The sequence below is a fragment of the Copadichromis virginalis genome, linkage group LG11, assembly GCF_057382275.1.
Source record: "Copadichromis virginalis isolate Kocher_CV1m ecotype Utaka linkage group LG11, C_Virginalis_male_GT1.1, whole genome shotgun sequence".
NCBI classification, from domain to species: domain Eukaryota; kingdom Metazoa; phylum Chordata; class Actinopteri; order Cichliformes; family Cichlidae; genus Copadichromis; species Copadichromis virginalis.
In genome coordinates this window covers 17060441-17079649 of record NC_140628.1, presented here as the reverse complement: position 1 = coordinate 17079649, position 19209 = coordinate 17060441, and the positions used below count along the sequence as shown (strand labels likewise).

Here is a 19209-nt window from a genome sequence, read left to right as displayed (position 1 = left end):
GGCCAAGAGTACATCTGCCATAGAGCTGACTTAATATATGGAGCCCTGTATGTCCAGTCATAATAATTGTTTTTCAAGCCCCCCTCCCAAAAGAAAACCTCACAATAATAATGATATTGCAATATCTATAGAAATTCCCTATAGTTAGCAAGATTGGTCGCTTTGTCATTATTACCACCAAAAGCCCAGTATCCTAATAATTGTATTATCGATTTAAAAAGCTACCATAATAACTTGATAACAAACTAACTGATTGCTTAATAATCCACATTAAGTTTGTTAAACATATTTCCCATATACCGTGTTACTTTTTTAACAGCAGTCACCAAGAACAAACCGATCTGTTGTTTTGGAATTATAGTTTTGTCAGGTATATTTTATGAGTTTACATTGTTTACTCCAATTAGTAGGAGTATTTTTTGTAATATTTTTAAAGCCCCCTCACCTATGGTCATGAAATCTGGGTAATCACCAAGGGAGTAAGGTTGCGAATACAAGGGGGCGAAATGAGTTTTCTTCATAGGACGACTGCGCTGACGAGGATCTCTGGAATACTCTGCTTAGCCTGCTGCCACTGTGACCCAACTTAGAAGCACTGTGTCAGTTTCATGACTGGCAGTGGAATATCTAATACTGACTTTGATAAGTACAAGTAGCATCACAAAGCTTTGAGAAAAATAAAAGAGCATTGCCAGCATTTGGATAGATTCTAGAGGTCAGTTGTTATACACAGATTTCAATGTTATATGTACTAATGCAATTCTGTGCTTCACTTGTGTGAAATTATATTTATATTATAACAAAAGCGCGAGCAAAAAAAATAATCAGACCAAATAATTTTATTTCACAAGCGCAATTAAATTCCTCACGTTTAAATTCAACAACCTGTCAAGTAGAACTCAGTCGCGTGCATAAAGAAGCCGTCTTGCATGCGAGAGCTTTGCACAAATCAGAAAGTCACATTGTACAACAAGTCAAGTAATGTAACAAAAATAATGCTGTGTGAGTCCAGGTTTACACTTATTTTTCTCCCTGGAAACAGCATGCCAATTCAAAGAGGGGCAGCTACAGGAGATTCAACAACCCTAACCCTATCAACACAATTTAAAAACTGGTATATAAGTTGAAGTCCACACTTTCAACACAAGTTGAAATGGAGACACAGTGTGACTGTATCTTGTTGCTATTAGTTGCTTAAATTGGTCATGTGTTTTGGACATGTCGGCACATCCGTCGACCACAGAGGGTTAATTATCAACAGTTACTGTTTGCAATGCAGTAGTGGAAACACCGACAACTGTCACTGTATTACTTTAATGTTGAAGAAATATTTTAAACCAGAGGGTTCTAAGGAAGGTTCTGAAGCCTCTGCACTGTTGTCTGTAAAACTGTAGAAGCATGTGCAAAGCAGACACTCTTACACGCACGATGGTACCTTTTGTGGGTGCAGCTACTAAGTTCTACGTCTGTGGGTTGCTGAATTTAAATGCGAGGAATTTACCTGCAATGAAATTATTTGCTCGGATCATTTTTATGCTCGCGCATTTGTTATGACATAAATATGTCAGATTAATCCTTAGAATGGCTTTCTCAACCTCCAAAATGTCAAAAACAAATTCTAACAGACGAATTCAACATTTTTTCAAAAACATGTTGAATCTCCTGTAGCTACCTCTCTTTGCTCTGAAATGGCATGCTGTTTCCAAGGGGAAAAAAGTGTAAACCTGCACATATTAGTACAGTAGCAGTATATGCGGCTATAGCCAAAAGCTATAGTTTCGAACTTTGGGGTGCTAATTGTCTTCCCAGCTGCTTCACACTTGGCTGCAAAGTACCTTAGCGCAAGGTCAATACAGCCAACAAAACCACATCATTTACAAAAAGCAGATATGAAATCCCGAGGCCACCAAGTTCTTTTTTGAAACTTGAATCAAACTCTCAAAGGCTGTTGCTCAGGTCAATGTATTACTTTTTAATTCCCCCCAACAGGTTCAGCCTCTATGGCCCCCTAGACACCCATGCAGATTTTCTATTAAAAATCTTTCCATTAAAACAATTGGTATGATATCAATAATAATTAAATATGATTAACATTTTTCAGTTCAGTTTTAGTGTTCTTTAAATGAGATGAATGAGATAAAAAAAAATTAGATCAGAGCTAACACATCGTTTCTGTAAAAACAAAAGCATCTCTTAGGGACCCCAAACTTTTGAACAACAGTGGGAGTTCTAGTGGATACACATGACCAGGGGTAACAGGTTACAACAAAATGTGTATCAGACATTAGATTCAGGTTTAGCTATGCTAATATGAAGTGACAACAGTTTTTACATAATCTTATTAAAATGGTAACTAAAAATAGATAGAAGAAGACGACTGGCTAAAAAATGATAACATAATCATGAAAAAACAGGAACGCACACATGTTCACATTATAATTTCATTTAGTATTTTGCGCCATTAGCATAAGCAGAGTGCATTGTATAAATTTGTTGCAATTATTAAACAGAACAAAATAAAAATAAAAAACGTAGTTCGGTGCCACAGCTGTGAACATATTGTAACTTATCTTTTTATGTTTTTTTTTTTCCATCAGATGGCTGATGCACAGCAGAAAAAAATTGAGCATGAGAAGACAGTCCTCCAGCAGACATTCATGACAGAAAAGGAAATGCTATTAAAGAAAGAGAAACTCATTGAAGATGAGAAAAAGAGGCTTGAGAGCCAGTTTGAAGAGGAAGTGAAAAAGGCCAAGGCTCTCAAAGATGAACAGGAACGCCAGAAACAGCAGATGGAGCAGGAGAAAAAGACACTCCAGGCTACCATGGATGCAGCCCTTAGTAAACAGAAAGAGGCTGAGGAAGAAATGCTTAGAAAGCAAAAAGAAATGCAAGAACTCGAGAGGCAGAGACTAGAGCAGGAAAGGATTCTGGCAGAAGAGAACCAGAAACTGCGTGAGAAGCTACAGCAGCTTGAGGATGCTCAAAAAGATCAGCACACTAGAGAAACTGTCCGTCACAAAGATGTTATCCATCTAACAACGATTGAGACAACAAAGACAGTTTACAATGGTCAGAATGTTGGTGATGTGGTAGATGGTATAGACAAAAAGCCAGATCTGTTGGCTTTTGATGGCATCCGTGACAAAGTACCTGCAAGCAGACTTCATGAGCTTGGTGTCTTACCAAAGAAGGAGTTTGATAAACTGAAAAATGGTGAAACCACTGTTGAAGAGTTAGGCAAGACTGACAGTCTAAGAAACATTCTCAAAGGAAAGAATGCCATTGGTGGTGTTTTGACACCCTCCAATCAAAAAATGTCAATCTATCAAGCATCAAAAGAGAAGAAAATTACTCCCGGCACAGCCATGATCCTTCTTGAAGCACAAGCAGCCACAGGTTACATGTTAGAACCAATTAAGAACCAGAAACTTTCTGTTAATGCAGCTGTCAAGGAAGGACTGATTGGCCCAGAACTGCACAACAAAATGCTTTTAGCTGAGAGGGCTGTTGTTGGCTACAAGGATCCATACACTGGTGGAAAGATCTCAGTCTTTGAAGCCATGAAAAAGGGGCTAATAGAACACGATCATGCAATCAGAGTCCTTGAGGCTCAGCTTGCTACTGGTGGCATCATTGATCCAATCAACAGTCACCGTGTGCCCACTGAAACAGCCTATAAACAAGGACACTATGATGCAGAAATGAATAAGATCATGGAGAACCCATCAGATGACACAAAGGGATATTTTGACCCCAGCACTCAGGAACCTTTGACATATTCTGAGTTAATGGCAAGATGCACTACTGACCCTGAGACCAGTCTGTTACTCCTGCCAATCACCGACAAAGCTGCGCAGTGCTCTAGTATATATACAGAGGAAGAGACCAAAGATGTATTCGGCAAAACAACTGTGTCTGTACCATTTGGTAGATTCAAGGGAAAGACTGTCACGATCTGGGAGATAATCAACTCAGAATACTTTACAGAAGACCAGAAGAAGGACCTCCTCCGTCAGTACAAGACAGGCAAAATCACAATTGAAAAGATCATTAAGATTGTTATCACTGTTGCTGAGGAAAAAGAGAAGAAAAATGAAATTACCTTTGATGGTCTGAGAGCACCCGTGCCTGCTACTGACCTTCTGGAATCCAAAATCATTGATAAAGATCTGTACAACAAATTGCATAATGGCAACATGACTGTCAGTGAGGTGTCTCAAATGGAGCCTGTCCACAAAGCATTAAAGGGCACGAACTGTATTGCGGGTGTAGTCATTGACTCCTCTAAGGAGACAATGTCCTTCTATCAAGCCATGAAGAAGGACATGATGAGGCCCGGGCCTGCCTTGAACTTGCTTGAAGCCCAAGCAGGTACAGGCTACTTGGTCGACCCAGTTCACAATCAGAAGTATACTGTTGATGAAGCTGTCAAAGCAGGTGTTGTTGGTCCTGAGCTGCATGAAAAGCTTCTGTCTGCAGAAAGAGCTGTTACAGGCTACAGAGATCCATACACTGGAAAAGCTGTATCTCTATTCCAAGCAATGAAAAAAGATCTCATACCTAAAGAACAAGGACTCCGCTTACTCGATGCCCAAATGACAACTGGTGGCATCATAGATCCAGTAAAGAGCCATCGCATTCCTCATGATGTGGCTTGCAAGAGAAACTACTTTGATGATGAAATGAAGCAGGCTCTGAGTAATCCAAATGATGAAACTAAATGCTTCTTTGACCCCAACACAAAAGAAAATCTCACATACTCTCAGCTCTTTGACAGATGTGTCACTGACAAGAAAACTGGTCTGCGGGTCCTCCCTCTCTCTGATGAAGCAATCAATGCTAAGGAACAAACAGCATACACCGAAGCCCAGACCAAAGAGGCTATGACTCAGGCTACTGTAGAAGTTAACTCTGGACCATTTAAGGGCAGGAAAATGACCCTGTGGGAAATTATCTACTCTGAATACCTCACTGAGGAAGAGAGACTTGACCTGCTCAGACAGTTTAGGTCAGGAAAAATTACAATTGAAAAGATAATTAAGATTATCATCACAATTGTAGATGAGAAAGAAGCCAAGAAACAAGAACAGTCCAGCTTCAAGGGACTCAGAGCTCCTGTTCCAGCAGACTCCCTGTATGAGTCTAAAATCATTGACAAACCAACCTTTGACCTGCTTCAACAAGGCAAAACTACACCCAAGAAAGTCAGTGAAAATCCCAATGTCAGTAAATACCTCCAGGGCTCTAGTAGCATTGCTGGACTCTACCTGGAACCAACAAAAGAGAAACTCAGCATTTATCAAGCTATGAAGAAAAAGCTTCTCCGCCATAACACTGGCCTTTCACTTCTCGAGGCTCAGGCTGCAAGTGGGTTCATTGTAGATCCTGTAAGAAACCAATGCCTGTCAGTAGATGAAGCAGTAAAGTCAGGAGTTGTTGGTCCAGAGTTACATGAAAAACTCCTCTCTGCAGAAAAAGCTGTCACTGGTTACAAAGATCCATTCACAGGCCACAAAATCTCCCTCTTTGAAGCAATGCAGAAAGATCTAATCTTAAAGGAACATGCGATGCCCCTATTGGAGGCCCAGATTGTGAGTGGAGGAATTATTGACCCTGTAAAAAGCCATCGTGTCCCCACTGATGTTGCATATCAGAAGAACATTTTGAGCAGAGATATTGCCAAGACCCTCTCTGAACCATGTGATGAAAACAAAGTTTTCTCTGACCCAGAAACTGATGACACTATAACCTACAGACAACTTAAAGACAAATGCCAAAAAGATAAAGACACCGGCCTGTACATGCTCTCACTCTCCAAGCCGCAGTCTCCAACTGTTGTAGAGAAGACATACCTCTACACAGAGGAGCAAACACAGAGTGAGCTGTCCAGTACCCAGCTTGACATTCCTATTGAGGGGCTTGCTGATAAACCCATGAATCTCTGGGATATCATGAACTCAAATTTGCTTCCAGAGCAAGAGAGGCAGAAGCTCCTAGATGAATATCGCTCTGGTAAAATCACTAAAGAGCGGATGATCATCATCATTATTGAGATCATGGAGCAAAGAGAGATCATCAGAAATGATAGTCCACTGTCATATATGACTATAAGGAGAAGGATAACTATTGAGGAGCTCTACAATGCTCGCATCATTGATTTGGAAACATACAACCTTCTTAAACAGGGCAAGAGAGACATCCGTAACATAATGGAGTTGACAAGTGTAAAGCAGTATCTTTATGGGACAGGCTGTGTCGCAGGCGTCACAACAGACTCGACCTCCAAGCTAAGCATATACCAAGCAATGAAGAGAGGTTTTATTAACCCAGAAATAGGCCTCACCCTCCTAGAAGCCCAAGCTGCTACAGGATTCATTGTTGATCCACTGAAGAACGAAACGCTCACTGTTGATGAAGCTGTCCGTAAGGGTGTTGTTGGCCCTGAGATCCATGATAAACTTCTTTCAGCTGAAAGAGCTGTCACAGGATACAAAGATCCCTACAGTGGAAAAATCATAGCACTTTTCCAGGCCATGAAAAAGGATCTCGTTCCAGAGGATTATGCTCTCAAAATGTTGGAGGCACAAACTGCCACTGGTGGTATTATTGATCCTGAATTCCAGTTCCACCTGCCAACAGATGTCGCTATGCAAAGAGGCTATATCAACAAGGAAACCAATGAGAAACTGAATGATGATGTGAAAGGATTCATTGATCCTGTCACTGATGAGAAACTGTCTTATGCACAGCTACTCAAACGATGCAAGTTGGATGGTGGATTGCGCCTGCTTTCATTGGGAGACCAGCGGCTGACATTCAAGGGTCTGAGAAAACAAATCACAATTGAGGAGTTGATTCGCTCACAAATCATTGATCAGCAGACCGTCACTGACCTGAATGAAGGTCTTGTTTCAGTAGAGGAGATTAGTAATAGGCTATCAAGGTACCTGCAGGGCACAGGCTGTATTGCTGGTGTATTTTTGGAGTCCACAAAGGAACGGCTGTCAATTTACCAGGCTATGAAGAAGAACATGATTAGGCCAGGCACTGCATTTGAACTCCTTGAGTCCCAGGCAGCCACAGGATATGTTATCGATCCAATCAAAAACCTCAAACTGACTGTCAATGAAGCAGTAAAGATGGGAATAGTAGGCCCAGAATTCAAAGACAAGCTTCTCTCTGCTGAGCGTGCAGTAACAGGATATAGAGATCCTTATACAGGCAAGACAATCTCTTTGTTCCAGGCCATGAAGAAAGGGCTTATCCTAAAAGATCATGGTATCCGTCTACTCGAAGCTCAGATTGCCACTGGCGGAATAATTGACCCGGAGGAAAGTCACCGTCTGCCAGTTGAGGTGGCTTACAATCGTGGCTTCTTCGATGAGGAAATGAATGAGATACTGACAGATCCATCTGATGATACCAAAGGCTTTTTTGATCCCAACACTGAGGAAAACCTAACCTACCTCCAGCTGATGGAGAGGTGTATCACTGATCCTGACACCGGCCTGGTGCTTCTGCTACTCAAAGAGAAGAAGCGGGAAAGAAAGACCTCTTCCAAATCCTCAGTACGTAAACGCAGAGTTGTCATTGTAGATCCAGAGACTGGCAAAGAAATGACTGTGTATGAGGCCTACCGCAAGGGGCTCATTGACCACCAAACCTACCTGGAGCTTGCTGAGCAGGAGTGTGAATGGGAAGAAATCACAATGACTTCTTCTGATGGCACTGTAAAATCCGTCATTATTGACAGGAAGTCAGGAAGACAGTATGATGTTGATGACGCTATTGCACGTGGCTTTATTGACCAGAAGGCTCTTGAAACATACCGAGCTGGAAACCTGTCCATCACAGAGTTTGCTGACTTGCTTTCTGGAAACATGGGAGGCTTCCGTTCACGATCATCCTCATTTGGTTCTACCACTGGTTCCACTTACTCCTCTTCAATGAGCCCCCTACCATCAATTAAACCACCTGCAGTCATATGGAATGACCCAACAGAGGAGACTGGCCCTGTAGCAGGAATATTAGACATAGACACATTGGAAAAAGTGTCTGTCACTGAGGCAATCCACAGAAATCTGGTAGATAACATCACTGGTCAAAGACTGTTGGAGGCCCAGGCATGTACAGGTGGAATAATTGACCCCACAAGTGGAGAGAGATACTCAATTGCAGAGGCCACAGAAAAAGGTCTTGTGGACAAAATCATGGTTGATCGTCTGAACCTGGCTCAAAAAGCATTCAATGGATTTGAAGACCCCAGAACTAAAGTGAAGATGTCTGCCTCCCAGGCGTTGAAAAAGGGCTGGCTGTATTATGAGGCTGGTCAGCGTTTCCTTGAGGTCCAATATCTAACTGGTGGACTCATTGAGCCTGATGTTGAGGGCAGGGTGTCAATAGATGAATCCATTAGGAAGGGTACGATCGATGCTCGCACTGCCCAGAAACTGAGGGATGTCGGTGCCTATTCTAAATATCTGACCTGCCCAAAAACCAAACTGAAAATCTCCTTCAAAGATGCCATGGACAAAAGTATGGTTGAGGAAGGCTCCGGCTTAAGGCTTCTGGAAGCCTCTTCCCAGTCTAGCAAAGGCCTTTACAGTCCCTACAATGCTAGTGGCTCTGGATCGGCTTATGGCTCCCGGAGTGGCTCAAGAACCGGATCCCGATCAGGCTCCAGGAGAGGCAGTATTGATGCTGGCTCTGGCTTTAGCATGAACTTCTCATCTTCCTCCTTTACATCTTCTTCTGGCTACAGCCGCAGATTCTAGATTTTATATATTGACTAGAAACCAGCAGTACTAATGCACTTTACAGTTGCATTTCTAACAGGAAATAAATAGTTAAAGTAACAGAAAATATAATTTATTTGTTCTTCCCTGCATGTGGCCAAAACAAGAATTGTCTAGGTTATTACTTTTTCATATAACATCAGTCTAAACATGCGCTCTAGATGTAGAAACATAACCAGGCATTGCAAAATATATAAAATATTCATATCTTCTGGTACAGATGACAAAGTGAGTTTATATTTTTCAAAGCAAAGCATGCCTTTTCTGCTGTTTGAGTTTATAGTTTTTATATAACACAATTCAAAAGATGTATACTTTATACTTTCTGAAACTAATATATACTTCCTGTATATCAAACAGAAATATTTCTTGAATATTTCATGTTTCCTTAGAAATTTTGTTTATTTTTTATCTTTTTCAACAGTACTGGTAAAGAGATACCAAATGTTAACATAATTCTAATGTTTTTAACTAAAATATTTGGATGCATTTAAAATTCCTGAATGTTTGTAAAGAGTATGCACAGAGTATGTGTTAATTTTTTAATGTTACAAATTGTCTGGGTTACTGCATTATGCACCCAGTAACTTGCAGCACAGAATACATCTGCGACACTACACAAAGAGACACTATAGGAATACAACAAGTTCCACAATTAAATCCATGTACACTGTTCTGAAATCAGTTTTAGATCTGTCATTACTTTGCTTTTACACCCATTTATATTCAGTATGTCTTTTCATCTTTTGAGTTAACTGCACCATTGTTTTACACACTGCTCATAACCATCATCACTCAAGTGCTCCCACTAAATCCCAAGATGATGTCAGACTCGATCCCGATCCCCTCCACAGACCTGCTCCTGTTATTTTGATTCTTGTAAGTTGAATTTATTATTTGTATTTGTTTTTCTTTCGTTGCCCATTTTCTTCTGTTTGTTTTGATCACAACTAATAGCCAGTCCCAAACACTGCCTTTGGTGTCATTTCACTTGTCAACTTTCTCTGTTTATTCTCATTATTGTTGTTTTTCACCATCTTCCTTGTTTTTTCACAGCTGCCTCAGTCACTCAGAATCCAACATCTGGTCACATGTACTCAACTGGCTGGAGAATACGATCTTCTAACCTTGGATGGATCTGTGAGTCCATGCCAGCCTCATGCTGTAACACAGGTACAGAGCATAATTGCATCATTGTTTTTCAAAGATTAAGCTTTGTTTCATCAAGATTTGTTTTGCAGTATTCATTTCATTGCTTTCTTTTTAATTTCTCGCTGCATTGTTTGGTTTATTTTGATTACATAGTTTTTTTCCTTTTGCTTCTAGATACCATTGAGTATGTCCTTTCTTCCATTGTACATCACTGTTGAAGGAAGCTGAGGCTGAGTCAACATCATCTTGGGAAGCCTTTCTAGGAACACTTCATTTATTACCATTTGCCATGTATTTATTACTTGAATGCTAATACTGATATTTATGTTATATCCTGGCATTTTTAGAGAAAAGCCACTCAGAATAAAAACATTTATGTGTACATTTCAATCGAAACAATACATCTAGACTTTTTTTTTGCTATTCCTGACTACATATCCAGTTCAACTGAAGTACCTATGAAAGTAATTTAGAGAACTGAGATATTGATTCAGCACCACATTGCATGAATTTATGTTTTTTCAAATTAATTCCTTTCTTTTGCCTTTTTTTTTTTTGCTGCAAATTTCCTTTTTTGCAGATTCAAAGACAGCACAAAGAATAATTGTGCTTAGTTATTTTCTCAAATGACCTATTTCTGTTATGCATCTTTAAAGTTTTACTGCTGTAAATCTTTTTGTTTTCATGATGGTTTTGATATTATGAATGTCTTGCATGTTTTACTAACTTTTTAAAGGATATTGGGGGGGAAAAATGTTGGTGTAAAATAAAAGCAACTTCAGTAAGTGTTAAGTGTGCCAATTTAAGTTTCAGCAATATATAAAACGACAAACTAACTGGTTGGATTTTGTTATGGGGCAGATGTTGCTTCAGCGACATGGCAAAAAAACCTCTTGTATGTGAACTTAACACTATGTTGTAAATAAACATGCTCTGAAGAAGCATTCTTGTCATTTGTATATCAGTACCCAGTTTTTTAAGAGTACTTTTTCACTGCTTCTGCCTCAGTTTACATTAATATAAATACTACGTTAATATTTGATTAAATAAGTATGTATTCTATATAGAACAATTGCTTTAATACGCCTGTAGATGTGATATAATACTATTACCTATGTGATATGATACTATTACCTGAAACAAGTACCTTATCACTGATAGAAGAGAAGGAAAAAATAAATAACAGTCAACCACATGAGGGCAGTGTTAGACAGACCTACTTTCTGCAAGGAAGCAGCTCAGTCAGGTGAAAGCGCCACAGGTCCAACTCCTGCTCTGCCCTAAACCCACTGTTTATTCTGTTTATCACATAAGTGAGTTTCTGTCATTAGGCATTTCACGACTAATTACAGTCAATTTTCTATACAATTTCTATTTTTCTAGCTTTTCATAAATCAGAGTGAAAAGACCCCAGAATGGGGTTTCTGAATTCAGGGTATGCATGTTTGTTTACACCCAAAGTCCTTCACACTACATGCATACAGATGTTTGCTCTGTGTGCCAACATTAGCCAGTGGGTTTGATGGAAGAGCCTGCCAACAGAAGCTCCGGGGCATTCACCACCCTGAATTCTTCACTTAGCTCCCTTGACTACTCTGAATTGACCCCAACTCTCCCTGCGTTTGATGAGCGGGAGGTAAGCACACAGAGAGAAATAAAACCCACTGTATACAGAATGCTATAAAATAATGAATTGCTCCATTAACAGTCTCAGCTAAAGCAGAGAGACTGGAACAGGGATCATTTTGTATATTTTACCCACTGGTTTCTTGCAGGATAAAGGCTGCTACTTGTTTGGATCACCAGGAGCTACTTCACAGGATCAGAGCTATGGGTATGCTACTGTAAACGAATTTAAAAGCAAAATGAATGAATGAAATACTCTGGACCACAACAGATAACAATCTAGGCACATTAAAAGAAAAAAGAATGACTGCCAGATTGACAGCGGCCACCAACAGCCTGTGACAACGGTCATTTGTAGCAGCTTTGTGGACCAGTGCATTTCCATTTGTCACAGACACAAAGACAGGGTCTTGAATTGTGTAGTAAGCACTAAGTGTAAAGCATCTGATTGGAACATAGTTAAACAAGAAAACCAAAGTTCCAGCCCAGCAGACAGAGAGAGCACATGCCTTCCTAATGATCTATTTTGGAAAGTTTTTAAACCAAGAAATCCTGATACTATATCTGTGTAGCTGTAATTTCATTATAATAACAGTAACACATAAGTAGCAATAAAATGATGAGCCACAAACAGCAGTGTATTGTGTCATTATCAGGATATAGCAAAATGAATACTGTTATTAGCATGAAAAAGTATAACCAACCAAGACAGGCCATCAGTTCACACGCACCAGTAAAAGTAGTCATAAAACTGCAAAAAAAAGAAAAAAAAAAGATCTGGCAGGTCTGTATATGAATATTTAAATATTACCAATGAATAACTGTATTTACTTATGAATATTAATGATGTTAGCTGTTTGAGTGCTGTGTTTGCAATCATTAGTTCATTTAGTACAATCCTTATGTGCATGATTCTAAATTACAGTGGTAATAGTATTTGACTAAAATGTGATCAATGCAACGTTTTCTCCTGTTCTTCTCTGATTCAGCAGGGAAATAGAGGACATGAGCCAATGGCAGTGTGAATTCAGGGGTCAAATCAGAGCACTGAGACAGTGGCTCAAGAGCATGGAGATGAGGCTACCTCCTCTGGACCCCAGGGTCAGTTTGCCTTACTGTGTGTGTGTCTGCTTGCATGCTGTTGCCTGCATTCTAAAGTTCATCGTATGACACGGGCTGGTGAAAAAATGCACCTCTGCGTATGTTTATACTGTGTTAATATCCCAGTGAGTTGAACACTGTGATGCTCATTAGATGCCACTGGTATCTCACAGATAGTGAAGCAAGTAGGTTCACTTCTGGGAGCTCTGTGCTGAGCACCAAAAGTGTGTAATTGCACAATAGCAGTTAAATGTAATGTATAGTGACTATTTGCAGGTCTGAAGGACACCTTGTATGTAACTTTGAGATATCAGTGACAAAAGAGCAGTATTTGATTTCCAGGGAAGAAGAAAAAAAGAGGTGTTTGGCACTTTTATAAAGGGGAAAAAATAGTATATTTAATTAATTGATGTTGTTATTAAAATCTGTAGCATCTTTGAGCTTCCTGCCAAGCAAGTCTACATAATTAAAATCCATCTGTCGTGCCTCTGCTTCCTTTTCTCTCTCCCTGACTCCCTGTTTATGCCAGCTACAGTACTTTTACAAAAATATGTTTTGGATTCCATTTTTAATCACACATGAAAACAATTCAGCAATGCTACTTTATTATCAGGTCACAAGATTAGAATAAAAAAAAATCTACTCTCATTCTACTTTCATTTATTAGTTCAGTGCAGTTTGAGCTGCACTAATCTCTCCCTGCTAAATGATTGCTATGACAATGCTAATGTTTAGCAAGCTTACGAAGGGTATTGTGATTTTGTTAGCATATTATCATGCACATGAACAAGAAATACAAGGTGAGGACTTTTATTTCATTGCTCAAGAAGAGACACTCGTGGAAGTCAAATAAATTAATCTTTTGTCCTGCCTCCCTCTCGGCACCCCCAACCAATCACGGCAGACGGCTGCCCCTCCCTGAGCCTGGTTCTGCAGAATAGAATAGAATAGAATAGCCTTTATTGTCATTGTACAGAGTACAACGAAATTGGAGTGCCACTCCCTTGGTGCAAGTTTCAATAATAAATATAAATGTAAAATATAAAAAGTACAAAAAAAACAATCGTAAGTACTCAAACAATAGTATGTACAATATATACAGGATAGCAGCATTAATATAATGACAGTGACGGTATGGAATAGGTTCAATTGTTTTTGTGCTTATTTACTACGGTGGTAGCTCTGGGAAAGAAGCTATCCCTGAATCTGTTTGTCCTGGTTTTATGTGACCTGTACCGTCGGCCTGACGGTAATAGTTCAAACAGTTGGTTGCTGGGGTGAGAGTGGTCCTTGATGATATTGCCAGCTCTGCTGAGGTACCGAGAGTTTGCAGTGACCTCCAGGCTGGGCAGAGAGCAGCCAGTGATCTTCTGGGCTGTGTTGATGACCCTCTGCAGTACTTTCCTGTCTGCAGCTGAGCACCCTGCATACCATGTTGTTATGCCGTACGTTAGGATGCTCTCTATGGTGGCTCTGTAAAATGTCACCAGCAGCCTCTCCTCCAGGTTGTTCCTCCTGAGCACTCTCAGAAAGTGGAGACGCTGCTGGGCCTTTTTAACCACCGCTGTAGTATTTGCAGTCCAGGAGAGGTCATCAGATATCTGCACGCCCAGAAACCTCATGGAGTGTACCCTCTCCACACAGCTCCCGTGAATGTAAAGTGGGGCCGGGTCTGCTCTGCCCTTCCTGAAGTCCAAGATAAGTTCTTTAGTTTTCGTGGTGTTCAGTTGGAGGTTGTTAACTGAACACCACTCAGTCAGTCTGTTGACCTCATCTCTGTAGTCCGACTCATCCCCCCTTGAGATGAGTCCAACCACTGTGGTGTCATCCGCGAACTTTATGATGGTGTTTGAGAGATGGGTAGGGGAGCAGTCGGATGTGTAGAGCGTAAACAGGAGGGGACTCAAAACACATCCTTGTGGAGACCCGGTGCTGAGTGTGATGGTGCTGGACCGGTGGGGGCCGAGTCTGACAGACTGTGGTCTATTTGTCAGGAAGTCCTTGATCCAGAGGCAGATGGGGGTGGAGAGTCCCAGGTGAGACAGTTTCTGGACCAGGATCTCCGGGATGATATGATTGAATGCTGAGCTGAAGTCCAGAAAGAGCATTCTCACATAGCTTCCTCGGTGCTCCAGGTGACTCAGCGCAGTGTGGAGCGCTATGGTGATAGCGTCCTCGGTGGAACGATTTGTCCTGTAGGCAAATTGGTGGGGGTCCAGAGTGGGAGGCAGACCGGCCCTGATGTGCTGACAGACCAGTCTCTCAAAGCACTTCATCACTACAGGCGTAAGTGCAACAGGCCTGTAGTCATTTGGGCTGGCCACAGCTGTCTTCTTGGCGATGGGGATGATGGTGGAGGTTTTGAGGCAGGGCGGGACGGTGTTTGATGACAAGGAAAGGTTGAAGATTTTAGTGAAGACTCCGGTCAGTTCGTCAGCACATGCTCTGAGAACCTTTCCATGTATTCCATCAGGACCTGCCGCCTTCCTGGGATTCACTGACCTTAGAACACACCTCACTTGGTGCTCCCTGAGTGTTAGTGTGCCAGTGCTGGGGGCGGGTGGAAGTGGTGTGGCAGCTGAGGGCTTGGTCGTCTCAAAGCGGGCGAAGAAACGGTTTAGATCCTCAGCCAGTGAGGCATCAGTCCTAGATGTTGCCTGGTTATTGCTTCTGTAGTTGGTAATGTGATTGATCCCCTGCCACATTTTTCTGGGGTCGTTGTCAGCAAAGTGATCTTCAATCCTCCTCCTATAGGCAGCCTTAGCTTTCCTGATGCCTCTACTCAGGTCTGCCCTGGCCGCCCTATACGCAGCCCTGTCCCCTGACTTGAAGGCAGTGTTGCGGCTTTTTAGGAGGTTTTTTTAGGAGGTTTCCTCCTGTTAAAACTGTTAAAAGGGGTTTTTCCTCCTCACTGTCGCCAAGTGCTTGCTCTTAGAGGGTCATTTGATTGTTGGGGTTTTCTCTGTTTTATTCTACGGTTTTTACTTTACAATATAAAGCACCTTGTACTATATAAATATAATTGTATTAGATTAATAAATAATAATAAAAAAAATTATAATAATTAATAAATTGAAGTTGTAGCGGCCGGCAACTACGTGAGTAGGCAGAAAATGAGAGATTCAGTTCTGTCCATACTTACACAAGCAATCAACTCCCCCCAAGGTCAGAGAGACACTCCCATGCATGAACATCATTTTTATTGTTTATCACTATCAATTGTGTTGTCACTCAATGTTGTGCCCTTTTCCCTCATTATTGTCTATCACTCTCATGTAATGTCACTCTGTCTTTATGTCTTCTACTTCAGCTGCTCAATTTCCTAATGGAGATTAGGCTCCGTTTTAACAATAGTATACTGGATCCTGTAAACGATGTGGAGACTAAGAGAGCAAAGAAATCAAAGGGAAGCTAAACCAATGACTCATGCAAGTCACTATACTGAGACCTTTGAGTGTACTGAAAGAGAGGAGCAGGAGTGTGGAAGTTTGTCAAAATACTCAGAGGGCCACTGAGATGGTCCTCGTCCCCTCCTGCAGAGAGACTTCTTTAGACCACAGGAGGACAGAGGGGCTGGGGAATCAGACCCTATTGTGCCTGGCCTGGACAACCGGGCTAGAGAAGTGCTTGGCACTGGAGGCCCTCTGCACACATGAGCGAACACATTGAAAAGACATCAGACTCAGATGGGAGGAAGAGGCAAGGGGGCAGGAAAAAAAAGAAAAGAAAGGAAAGCAGGATTTTTACGGTAAAAGCATTCAGATCTAACTAAGTGGGCATTTACTGAACACAATTAGATTTAGTCATACAACCAAATTTTTTACAAATATTTATAAATGCAACTTGTCGCAACCGAACCCAGTTACAGTTAGCCAGTTACAACCAGGCTTACTAACTGGGTTACTGGTGATTGAGAAAATTGCAAGATAATAATCAAAAAACCAAACAAGTATTAGAAAAATGCAGGTCATAGTGGAATGCCATTTTGCTCTTCAAATGTTGGACTCTCTCTTGCTTTTATCGATAAATGTTAATGCTATTAAAATGTAAGGGTTTCCTTTCAGTCTAGCTGCCCATGAAGTTTGTCATGTTTCCATCAACTGTTACTTTTTAGTCAAATTACTTCAGTTTTATACAACTATAAGAGACCATGTATGGCTAAACTCTAAATGTGAATCTAAATTTGCTAATTTACTATTTCTGCTTGTCTCACAGCATTTTGTGCTTTATTATCACTTAAATAATTAATTCAGCTTTGAATAAAGGAACATTTTCATTTTGGTTACCCTATTGTCCAGTAAATGAAAGCTATCCCTGCTCATAACATTAACATATTACGACTCTGTGGGGTACAAGGAAGGCACGGTAATATTTCATGTGATTATTCCTAGTGAGGGGTGACTGCACCTTTTCAATCATCTGTGAATCGGTTGCACACAAGGATTAAGAGGTGTTTGATTTGATTGATTTAGTCTGGGCATGGGTTTCACAGTCCTGACTGAATTTTCAAGGCATTGATTAACTGAAAAGGAACAGAATAAACCTGTACGTATATCTTTTGTTTTTTAAAACAGAAGCTCTTTTTAGTTATTCATTCTTCAGACATTTTACATTTTGTGTCTGAAAGCGGCTACCGTTTCCTTGGGGACCAACGTTAAAGATACGGCGCCACATCTTATCGCATAGCTGGAAGGTTTTGGTGAGCTTCAGCCTTTTTTATTTTTCATACTTCCAATGGCTGAGACATAGCTTGCATTATTTATATTAATGTAGAGCATGAATTTTATACATATCTGGATTTAAAATTATTAAAAATAAACAAATACAATTGCAATTGAAATACAAAAACACAAACATTACTTTAGGAAATATTACAGATCAGAAAAAGGAAAAAACATATAAAGACATCCCGTGTACGCTTCACAATCTGCAGAGCAGACATCAAGAGTTACTGGCCGTCCATGACAAAGTACAACAAACAAAAAATGACAAGGAAAAGAAAGTTTGAGAAGGAAAATATGAGGAACTGGAAGAAAAGCATGAGGAAAAGCAATAAAAATTAGAAAAACTGGAGAAAAAGTGTAAAAACCTTGAGGTGCAGCATGAAGAGCTTTTCCAAGAGATGACAAAGCTCACAGCACAGAACAAAGATCTGCAGGAAGTGTGCCTGAAAAAGAAGAAAAAGCACTTCAAGTTTTTCCAGAAGAAAGACTCTGTTGCTTCTACAATTCAGCTGGACAAGAGTTGCCCAACAGGGGCAAATCATACAATAAATGACGCAAATAAATTCACGGTGCTTCAGGGTCTTATTCAATCTCAGTGTTGTTTAGAAAACTCAAAGACACAAGAAAGAAGCATCATTCAGATTAGCCGCATATTAACTTAAAATCTGATGCAGCCGTCCAACACAATCTCAGTCTCCATGTCTTCTCTAGGGAAAATAATTATTTAATCTTCAAAAGGAAACATAGTGAAGCTTTAGTCTGAACCCCAGCGAGAGAAATAAATAAAGGAGTGAAATAAAGGAGTGTCTTTTATCTGTACCATTCCTTTATCATACTGCATCCGACCACAGACCTTTGTCATGGTAATGCTGTTAGTCTGCTGCACTGCTGGTTCCAGTCTGGCCTGAGGGACTTGTTAGTTAGCAGCATGAATAAGGACATCCCTTGGCATCCCCTCCGCCACAATACAGACCCTTCTCCAAAGCAGAGGAGAGAGTTACACACCTGCTCCTTAACACAAAACAAGCAATGAAGCATCTTACTCTGTTTTCCCATGAACTCTCAATTACGCCTTAAGCTTTAAATTGGACACTGTAAATTATGAATGTGATAAAAATCTAAATGGAATTTGTGCATCTGTTTCTTACAGTCCAGAGAAACCTGAACATAGTTGGTAGTAGTATTTTGGCAGTCGTAACAAGTTATTTGCTAACATTGATGCCATGATCAGGCTTTGTGCAGGCAGGATGAGGACCCAAACGCAAACTCACAGAAAAAAAACAGGACTGAACTCAAAATACAGCTTTATTTCTGACAAAAGATAACGGCGATACAAAATAATATGAAACTGAACTGGGAAGTACTAAGGAACTGACTTACAAGGAAACACACGGAGGGGCACACAGTCATGAGGGAGAACACGACACTGAACTGAGGGAGATGTGGACATAAATGCACAGAGGGTAAACGAGGGAAGTGAGAGCACATGGGAAACACAGCTGACACAGATAATCGTAACGAGACAGGGCAGGGGTGAACACAACATGACGCATACTGACGAGAGACTGTCAAAGTAAAACAGGAAGTACACAGAGGTTCAGACAGGAGGAGAGAGCACAGACATAACTGAAAACATGGAATAAACACAAGGAGGGGAAACAAGGGTTCACAGATACATAAAGGGGCACACAGGAGGTAACCAAATAAGGAACATCTTAACTAAACAACCTAGGAACCAAGGCATAAATAGAGAACAAAATACAAAACACACAAAAACTAAGAATACTGGGCCAACATGGCCCAGGACC

The 19209-nt window shown here is 40.6% G+C and overlaps 1 protein-coding gene across 1 annotated transcript in view; it reads left to right on the top strand.

Moving 5' to 3' along the window:
• LOC146698304 (plectin-like) overlaps positions 1-10894 on the top strand; it is a 60356-nt gene extending 49462 nt beyond the window's left edge. Inside the window, exons 34-36 of the mRNA XM_085473373.1 lie at positions 2598-9677; positions 9855-9971; positions 10125-10894. Coding sequence (XP_085329499.1) covers positions 2598-8777 — 6180 coding nt within the window. The 3' untranslated portion in view covers positions 8778-9677; positions 9855-9971; positions 10125-10894. The remainder of the gene's footprint in view (positions 1-2597; positions 9678-9854; positions 9972-10124) is intronic.
• Positions 10895-19209: the final 8315 nt, after the last annotated feature.